The 10,120-nt window shown below is 41.2% G+C and overlaps 1 protein-coding gene across 1 annotated transcript; it reads left to right on the forward strand.

Annotated features, from left to right (window-relative positions):
- The first annotated feature begins 512 nt into the window (after positions 1-512).
- Positions 513-6,763, forward strand: vps33a (VPS33A core subunit of CORVET and HOPS complexes). The gene is made up of 13 exons (XM_062382801.1): positions 513-632; positions 907-972; positions 1,106-1,233; positions 1,723-1,909; positions 2,169-2,285; positions 2,395-2,569; positions 3,029-3,222; positions 3,940-4,066; positions 4,280-4,347; positions 4,518-4,655; positions 4,864-5,001; positions 5,092-5,260; positions 5,906-6,763. Exons 1-13 carry the CDS (start codon positions 531-533, stop codon positions 6,097-6,099), a joined length of 1,803 nt encoding a protein of 600 aa, XP_062238785.1. The 5' UTR covers positions 513-530; the 3' UTR covers positions 6,100-6,763.
- Positions 6,764-10,120: the final 3,357 nt, after the last annotated feature.

Below are 10,120 nucleotides of genomic sequence, written 5' to 3' on the forward strand. Positions count from 1 at the left end.
GTGGTCTGCTTTACATTTGCCGCACCCACCCACAGAAAAATACTGCAGCTGCGGGGAGAGTTATCACCTCGTACTTCCGTGTTCGTCACTGAAAATGGTGAAAATATCCTGGCAATGCTTCACATCTGCAAATAAAATGTTAAATAAATGTAATATTATCAATGGCTACAGTAATTTATGACTCATACATCCCATACACTAGTTTTTAAGATGTAATCAATAACCTACTGACATTGCGTATTATTATCGCGGCGCAGCAAGTCAGAGGTGGAAATGAATCCTGCAAAAAGAAAAAGTGAAATACAATCATCCTGCTGTTACCATTATATAATATAGTTTTCAGGTCGTTGTAAGATGGTGCAGACTACGGGACATGATGTTTAAAGTTATTTCAAAGAGTGACTGGACATTTACGAGTCTCACGAGCTGTGCCGTGGTGTGAACCCTCTCAATGCTGTATCATCTTTGGTCATGTGACAGCCTTGTTGCACAGTGGTCACATGACTCGCTGTGTTGCTAATAAGGAAAAAATGGCGGCCCACCTATCTTACGGTAGAGTCAATTTAAACATTTTGAGAGAAGCAGCACGAAAAGAGCTTCGAGAGTTTCTGGATAAATGCGCAGGAAGCAAGGTAATGAACAAACACGCTAACATGCAGAACATGGAGGAAACTGTGACAGCTACAGCCTCCACAGCCTCAAAGCTAACACTTGCCATGTCATAATGTCGCAGGTTATATTAGGAGATGATGGGGTTTGTTTGTAAATATAGTTTAACCACAAAATCTAATCCTGACATAATGCCAGGGTATTGGATTTAGTGTTGTTGCTAATCAATTTAGCATGGTAGCTATTAGCTAAACCCTGCATGCAGATGTTTCTAAACGCTTTCCTGGTGCTTTTCAGGCCATTGTCTGGGATGAATATCTGACTGGACCTTTTGGACTCATAGCTCAGTACTCTCTCCTGAAGGTAAGTGCTTTCTGCTGCTCAGGTTCCATGTTTTAACCCAGTAGACACGATCCAGGTAAAGTGTCAGTAATACACTATGTGTCTTATTGTGTTAACTGAAGCTCCCTCATGTCTGTCACTGGGTAATTGTCAGGAACATGAAGTGGAAAAGATGTTCACCCTCAAGAGCGGCAGGCTCCCCCCTGCTGATGTCAAAAACATCATCTTCTTTGTCCGTCCCCGACTGGAGCTTATGGACATCATCGCTGAGAACGTATTCAGGTTTGTTTATGACCCTGTTCAGACCTGGTATTAACATCTGTCCTGAGTCATCCAATCACAAGAGGGTAGCAGAAACCTGATCACTCAAACCTCGTTGGGAGGAGGTCTTGGACGCATGGGCCATATTCTTTTGGCTTTGTGAATGCACGTTTGTGCCATATTAATATCTACACTGATCACAGTATGACAGATGCTTTTGGTAAACATCTTTCTCTCTGCCCACAACACACACACAGACAAAACAGACATTGGATACTTCACTAAAACTCAAACAAGGTCAAACATAATAATTCAGTCTTTGCAAATAGAGTTGCCAGTTGCTATTATTACCATATGAGATCCGATCAAACGTGGTCACGGGTAACACAATCAGGACGCATTTTAATGCCAGGTGGGGGCAGACTTGTGATGGGATCTCTCAGGACGGATGTCTCTCTGTAAAGCTGTTCACCGTGTTTCACACTTCTGTCCTGTACTCTGCGCCTACAGCGAGGACAAGATGCATTCGTCACGGGACTTCCACATTTTATTCGTGCCTCGGAGGAGTATGCTGTGTGAGCAGCGGCTGAAGGAGCAGGGAGTGCTGGGCTCCTTCATCAACATCGATGAGTATATACTGGACTTGATTCCGTATGATGGTGACCTGCTCTCCATGGAGTATGAAAGTGCTTTCAGGGTGTGTTCACCCTCCGCATACCAGACACACACCAACCACCCTACTGCTCTATGAAGTATTTACAGGATGAGTTCTTATTAAATAAAGATTATATTTAAAGTCACTAGGTATTCAACCATAATAACACATGGACAAATTTAATGTTGTCAGACCGCTAGAGGGAAATATATAATATACACATATTATGCACATGCGCCAAATATGTAGCTCTAGTCACTAATGGTCACAACATAATTTGACTTCCTTTTGTCTCTTTCAGGAGTGCTACCTGGAAAATGACCAAACAAGTCTTTACCACACAGCCAAAGGCCTCATGACCTTACAGGCACTGTATGGCACCATTCCTCAGATTTATGGGAAAGGAGACTGTGCACGGGTGAGTTTGGTGTGAGATGGATTGAAATTAATATTTGCACATGGGCAGGTGCTAAGCAGAAAGATGATGAACCCTTTGAACACAAAGAAATGTCCCTGCTTGTTCTCAGCATGTTGCCAACATGATGCTGAGGATGAAGAGGGAGTTCGCAGGCAGTCAGAATCAGATCCTTCCTGTGTTCGACACCCTGCTCCTCCTGGACCGTAATGTTGATCTGCTCACGCCTGTGGCCACACAACTCACCTATGAGGGTCTCATTGACGAGATCTATGGAATCACCAATGGTCAGAATAAACCTTTTGGATTTCCTCTGAATGCTCAATTGCTTAAATTTGAACTGATGTCTTTAAATCTTCCACTTAATTGTGGATGTTGATTCAGGTTAAGGGCAAGAAAAGAGGTTGCCATGGGTAATGCTATAGTTAAACACAATAGGGGTCTTAAAATTACAAATATTATGGGCTAGAGCTTTTTGGAATTATTTGCCAATATTTTACTTATTGATCATATATTTTTAATTTAAAGGTTAACTGCTCTGTACAATTAATGATGGCTTTCTTGTTAGCAGCATGACTTTATCAGATAACAATCCTTAGACATTAGTTTGTCTTAATTTTTTTCTTTTCTTTGGGTATATTATAATCAAAGATAATAGAATTCCCTTTTTCCAAATTAGATTTTTAAGCCGCTCCTTTATTTATTTATAACCAGTTCAAATTGTTTTATTCCCTCCTGCCTTACAGGTTATGTCAAGTTGCCCCCTGAGAAGTTTGCGCAGAAGAAGCAAGGTGAGGCGAGTAAAGATTTACCCACCGAGCCCAAGAAGTTACAACTCAACTCAGCAGAGGAACTCTACGCAGAAATACGGGACAAAAACTTTAATGCTGTTGGAGCAGCACTCAGCAAGAAGGCCAAAATCATTTCTGCTGCCTTTGAGGTTGGTCTTGCTTCATCTCTTTACATCCTGGCAAATCTATCTTACTGTGTTTGGGCCTGTTCTTCCATTTTCCTCATCAAGTCAATATTCATTACTCATAACTAATTACCACCATCAGGCTATTTCTGTAACAATGGCATGCGCCAACAGGCACATTTTTAATGGGAAAAAACACAGTTTTGCGTCACAGAAATGTTAGAAATGTAGTTTCAACACTTTGCACTTCCTGGGAGCCGCCATTGATTACCTTCAGACATCCTTGCTAATTTGATATGATTGTTATCTCTGTGGCATTTTACTGCAAAGAGCCTAAAATAAATCTATAAGGTTGGAGAAGTGATGACAATCACTGAGAGATAAGCTAAAGTAATAATTGGTCCAGCAGAATGCCAAATGAGACCAAACATTTCATCATACTATCTGAAGGGGAGTGAGCATGTGCAGGGATTGAAGTTTATAGGGAAGTAGGGTTTAACTGTTTTGTCTTCAAATATTAATATTAATGAGCAACATCTTCCTAACCTTGTTTTTGTTACATTTACAGAGTGTCAGTTGTGCCCACATGTGTTGTACATGTAATTTAGTTTACTTGATGTGCTAATGATTGACCATTTGTGACAACTGATTTTATGATGTGAAAGTTTTCTTCTTATCTGCACAATCAAATGTTATTATAGCTCACTAAGTAAAGTGAAGTTTCCTTTTCTCATCTCATAGGAACGCCATAATGCCAAAACAGTGGGAGAGATAAAGCAGTTTGTCTCTCAGCTGCCTCATATGCAGGCAGCACGAAGCTCACTGGCTAACCACACCTCTATAGCAGAGCTGATCAAGGACATCACCAGTGCGTAAATAATTTTATTGCATTTTGAAAAGATTATAACGCCTTATTTCATAATTACAAAATAATATTTTGTATTTAATGTAATTTATCTTTTTCTTATGTATCCCCCAAATGTAAGGATTATGATAATACTGTGTATTGTTTCCTTTTACTATTTTGTGTATAAGCTGACAAATGTATTGAGATTGAACTAGGTCCTCTTCCCTGTTCCAGCTTCAGAGGCCTTCTTTGACAATCTAACAGTGGAGCAGGAGTTTATGACTGGAGTCGACACAGACAAGGTATTAATCTGTTTAACCTTTACTGATTTCCTGCAAAAAGCTAAAGAAGAGATATTTGATCGCTATCAAGAAATGTAATATTGCATTTGTTTTCCATCTCCTGCTCGTGTTTGAATGTAGGCAAAAATCTTATTTTTAGACCTTTTTTGATCTGTTATTCCATTCCTCAGGTGAACATATATATAGAAGACTGCATTGCTCAAAAGGATCCACTGATCAAGATCCTGCGCCTGGTGTGTATGCAGTCCGTGTGCAACAATGGCCTGAAGCAGAAGGTGTTGGACTACTACAAGAGGGAGATTCTACAGGTAAGAGCAAAAACAGAATTTTATTTGTTTTTGATGGTGGCTGTCTGTTCAAACATTTTTCTTGCTTCGACAAAGAAAAATAGTGGAGCTCTTCTGTTTACTACTTTTTCGTTTTCTAGAATTACCTAGTTGCCTTAAATGAATGAGCAGAATAAATCGGTAGGTGACTGATATGTTCAATAATGCTTTTTCCCTTTCTTTTGTAAAGACCTATGGTTACGAACACATCCTGACACTGAACAATCTAGAGAAGGGGGGTCTTCTGAAGCCACAGACCAACTCAAGGAATAACTACCCCACTATTCGGAAAACCCTTAAACTGTGGATGGAGGATGCTAATGAACAGGTACGACATTCCGGAACCAACTTTGAAGATTAAACATGTGAGCTTTTGTGGGTTTGAAAAGGACTAACACTGTGTTTTCCCCCCACTCAGAACCCCAATGACATTTCCTATGTGTACAGCGGCTACGCTCCTTTGAGCATCCGACTGACCCAGGTACTAGCCAGGCCCGGGTGGCGTAGCATTGAAGAGGTGCTGAAGATACTTCCCGGTCCGCACTTTGAGGAGAGACAACAGCTGCCTGCTGGTCTTCATAAGAAACGTAAGGACCGTGACAAACCACTGTTTGCCCTGCCGCTCCCCGAACAGAATAAAAGTAAATAACCTCCTGCCTGCTGCTTGCCGATAAGACCCAGGCTTTGTTTCCGATAAGTCAAATGCACAACAGCAGCAGATTGATGGCACCGAAGCTGACAACACCACAGAGCCACTGTCAGTGTTTGTTTGTCTGTTTCATCTGTGTTGAAGAGGAGGCTCCATAGAAACACACTCAGTGCTTTCCTGCAGCTTTCCCTCATCTTTTCATATTGGCTGTAGTAGGTGTTACACTGATGTGAATAATGAATTTAATCATACACTCGATATGAAATGTGATAATTAGAAATGAGTTTGGGCATTGGACAGTGGACTTGTTACTACACGCCTGCCTAACAATGGATTGTTAAGGTGATAATGGAGGACTGTAATCTCGGGGGAGGGTGATTGCGCAATCAGTGTTTTCACAGCTCCGTATTGTGGCCCTGTTTTATATTCAGTTGTGATTCGTTAAAGTGAGCACTGGAAGAAACTTAATGGATTTACAATGTCATAAACAAAGGAAAACATTTAATGAAATCAGTGTGCTTTCATTTGGTTTAGATTTGGCATTTTGTTTGTGTGACATGCGTCTCCTTTTACTGTCATACAGGCCAGCAGGGGGAGAATAGGACAACGCTGGTGTTCTTCCTCGGCGGAGTGACGTACGCCGAAATAGCCGCTCTGCGTTTCCTCTCTCAAATGGAAGACAGCGGGATGGAATACATTATAGCCACCACAAAACTGTTAAATGGAACGACTTGGATCAAATCCCTCATGGATCGGCCTGAATCTCAGAGCCCCTGAGTCCCCTGCATGTACACCTGGCCACATCAAACACCCCACCCATCAGAAAACTCTCAGCTGTTGTTTTTATCTCTGTATCAGTGCACTGCAGGTGTTTCACTGATGTCTGCTGAATCAACAACCACTGGCTCTTTACAGGTGCCCCGTGAAGTTATGTTTACGTTCAGTGTTACTGGTTAAAAAACATTGTTTATAACTTTGAGGCCTGGTAAACATGCTGATTGCAATTCCTTGCTGTGCGTTGCTTCTTTTTCTACCATGTTAAATCTTTCCATGTTCAACAAATGTCTCTTGCTTTACTTTATAGGTGCTTTACTTAGCTTATTTGTTTTTTAGCCCCACCGACTGTTACTCAGTGGAATAAAGTATAATTAACAGCCGCTATGTGTATTTTGTCCTCTGCAATCTCATGCATGTCCCTGATTCAAGCAAACTGTTAACCCACTTGTAGCCAAATTGCTGCATCGCACATTTACTGGACACAAACTCCACAGGGTGCTATCATTTTTTTTTACTAATTCCTGATTTGCAGCCAGATAAAAGGCAATTCAAAGCTGGTTTAGCACTGTTTGTTGTCTCCTTGTTATCTAATATGGAGCTACTGTATATATGTATGTATGATTAAAATCTTCTCATGTACAAAATGATTAAAGTTGCACTTTGATTTGTGTTTTTCAAGGCTTTTGTTAGTAGCCGGGATAAAAATAGGTCATTTTGACTTTTGTTCGGTCGATACTATTTGTAAAGGCGGTCTGTGATGAGTGAGAGCTGAAGAGAGGCAGAGATTGGAGTGTATCCGTCAGCAGTGGTCCAGCTCTCTGAAAGAGCAATTAGCGCAGTAACAGGCCTCCTGATCAGCCGATAATGGCCCTGTGCTGTCTGGAGAGCGCAGCCCACAGCCGCCCATGATTTGACAGTGCAGGACACTGATTGAATTAGGAGGCCATTTGCTCTGGTTCCGGTCGAGGATATCTGTGCTGCATGAGGGTGTTTGATCTCTGTTTCAGTCAATACCGTCTCCGTGCCTTACACTATGAACATACGGAGGACCTGCTGACTGCACTCAGATATTTTTGGTGAACTCTGCTTGAGTAAATCAATGTTAATTTCCCTCCATTTTTTTGATGGTCTGAAATACAAATACTTTATTCTGTAAATATAGCTCAATGGCCAAAATCAGCACAGTACAGTTTCTGTATTTGTGGAGCAGGTGCACTGAAGACTCCCATTAGATCTCTCCCAGGAGATTCAAATCCTTGTGATCAGTTATTGCGTTTGGCTCCTCCTCTGTCATAAGGGCTGGAAACGCTCAAGGCAGCACACACCAACTTGGACTTCAGGGCTGGAAGCACAGGAGTCCACTTTCTAACCAGCTCCTGCCCTGCTCCAATAACATCAAGGTACACCAGGTATTTATCGTGTCTGTTATTCATGGAGGTTTAAGTTGTATTTGTCTTTTAAACCTATTCCAAGATATTTATGCTAAAATGTGATATATTTATATTAAAATAATACATTCTGACTCCTCCTGACATGGTTCATATATAAACTTCCCTTTTACTCCTGTAACCTGACAAATAGCTACTTTGTAGAAAACTTGAATTGAGCATGTTAGTGTTATTGAGCAAGTTGCAAATCCTGCAGGTTCAGCACGTTTTCTCTGAAATGGTTTGAGACATCGTAAAAGGTGGAAGCTGAAGATGTTCTACAGTTTGTAGTGTTCGATCGATACTGAACCCACTTACTGTAGTTTACAGATACATTATTAACAGTGCCTTTGGGAAAACGCAGCCTCCTCAGCTCCTTCAAGGCAAAGGACAAATCACTTTGCACATCTGACACAGATAAACACATTTAATAATACATAGCACCACAAATACTGTGTCGCAAGGGAAGCAAGAATTAAATTGTAAGAAAAGTCGCAATTTTGACTAACTTTCAAGCTTTTTTATATATATATATTTTGTTGTTGTTGTTGTAAGAGGAAGTAATATAAGTGTGTATAAACGTTCACATGGGCCACCTCGGTGGACATGCCATTGTTATCTGTTGTCTTTGTGTTTGCAGAATGGGCCGGGGTGAGAACATTGGACACCTGACTCCACCTGGTCGCAGGCAGAAGATGCAGCAGCTGCCTCTGGACGTGGATCCCTTGTTCATTCGCTTCCTCCGGACTTTCAGAGAAGTCCTCAAATTTGTTCTCTTCAGCTACACGGTGCTGTTCGGTGCCTTGCTCCTTGCCAGATGGACCACTTATTTTGTGGTGGGAAAGTAAAAAGGGGGAATTGACTGTTGAAGAATGAGCCTCTTCCCACACTAAGAGCTCATTGATGAAGTTGATCAGGCCGACCTTCTTGGGATTTGTGGCCTATGCAGTTCCTTTGAATTATTAATGTCCCCGTACTCGGCTTGAGTGCTCATGACTTTTTTTGGTTTTATTGAATCACTCTCTGCCTTCGATCTCACAGCTTTAGTGCATTTTTTCTTGTATCTACCAAACAGTAGGCCACAGACATTTAGAGCAACTTTAATGTGACACTAGTTTGCATCTGTTGTGTTCGTTGACAATGTGTGTGACTGCAATGCATTGTGCAAGTGTGCAATATAGAATCTGTGATATCTGCTGAGCTGCAACGTTAACACAGGGAAGCTATACAATATGTGTGTCTATCATCATGTAGCATACAAAAGCAGTATTGTGTTTTTAATTTCATAATTTTTTTTCTTGGGAAGCACATGTAAAGTTTGACAAAGGTACATATAAATAAGACATATCAGCAGCCATGTTATCAGTGGGTATGCTTTTTCTGCTACGGTGGTCATTTCTCTAGAGGGAATTTGTCTGCCTTTAGGGCAAAATCACGTGTACCAATCAGCAGGTGGATGTGATGGGTAACTGCTATTATTACGATAAAAGCAAGATTATTATTTCTTGGAATGTAAAAACTGATTTGTGCTCCTGCATGCTTGAGGTTTTAAACTATTCTTTCTGTGCAGAAAATGGCAAACACTTCAAACATTAAGCAAATGTGAGGTAGCTCAGTTATGTGTGCATATTCCATACAGTGACGTATATCGAACTTTTTTAATGAACATTATATTGTTTTATTGCCCAGCCCTAACCTTTAGGCAGCATCTGCATTATCACCCAGTCTTGAGGCCCTGTTCTACACAGTTTAAAAGTGTTAAGGCCTTAGTGAAATTGTTACACTGACAGGATTTACAAAGGCATTTGAATATAATAGAATAATTTATGTGAAGACTCCCACATGTGCTTCGCCTACTATGACAGGAATGAAGTATAAAAATGTCTGCAGTAAAAGAAGGCACATAGGGGCCCACCAGTATTTTGCTCTGGGGCTGTTTGTGGGTAAATCTGGGCCGGGCCGACGGAGCAGTTCATTTGTCACTAGCTCTTCACATCTACAAACTGAGGTGGACTTCATTAGACTGGTATTTAAACTGAACTGACTGATGTCTGGCAGGTGACCCCAGAAGTGCCTTTATGTACTGTTTATTTTCATTTGTTGTCAGAACAATGAGTCTGGATGCTACCTGAGGCCTAATGAACAGCAATCATCCAAATTGATTTTGTTTTTGTCAAAGAAATCAATTGATATCGAATTAATAATTAACTTAACGTTATTTGAAACATTATGATTTGAATTCATTACATATGATGTAAGTCTAAGATAAAGTGAAATTAAACTATTTAATCTAGTTCAGTTTTCTGACTCCACTTTTGCTGAATTCACAGTGCGTGCGCGGGTGAGCTCAATTATCTCCACTGCCACAACGCAGACGGGCGGGGTTCAAGCTAATCAAGGGTTTTCAACATAGACTGTATGGCTTTCACACAAAAAGTCCTTTTGGATTTCCATTGGGGTCGAAACGTGCATAAATCAAGTGACCCGCCCCCCCCCCCCATCCCATGTTGTTGACGGTTTGAGAGCCAGCCGGGTTCAAATGTCCCGGTGCTCCGCCCGCCACCGCTCCCTCACGGTGAAGGATGTTGAGCGCC

The sequence above is a fragment of the Platichthys flesus genome, chromosome 3, assembly GCF_949316205.1.
Source record: "Platichthys flesus chromosome 3, fPlaFle2.1, whole genome shotgun sequence".
NCBI lineage: Eukaryota > Metazoa > Chordata > Actinopteri > Pleuronectiformes > Pleuronectidae > Platichthys > Platichthys flesus.

What these genes read in the sequence shown, in the direction of transcription:
- vps33a (XM_062382801.1), top strand. Translation starts at nt 531, where the DNA reads ATGGCGGCCCACCTATCTTACGGTAGAGTCAATTTAAACATTTTGAGA. An exon ending in ATAAATGCGCAGGAAGCAAG is followed by an intron (nt 633 to 906) that starts GTAATGAACAAA and finishes GGTGCTTTTCAG; the next exon opens with GCCATTGTCTGGGATGAATA. An exon ending in TCATTTCTGCTGCCTTTGAG is followed by an intron (nt 3,223 to 3,939) that starts GTTGGTCTTGCT and finishes CTCATCTCATAG; the next exon opens with GAACGCCATAATGCCAAAAC.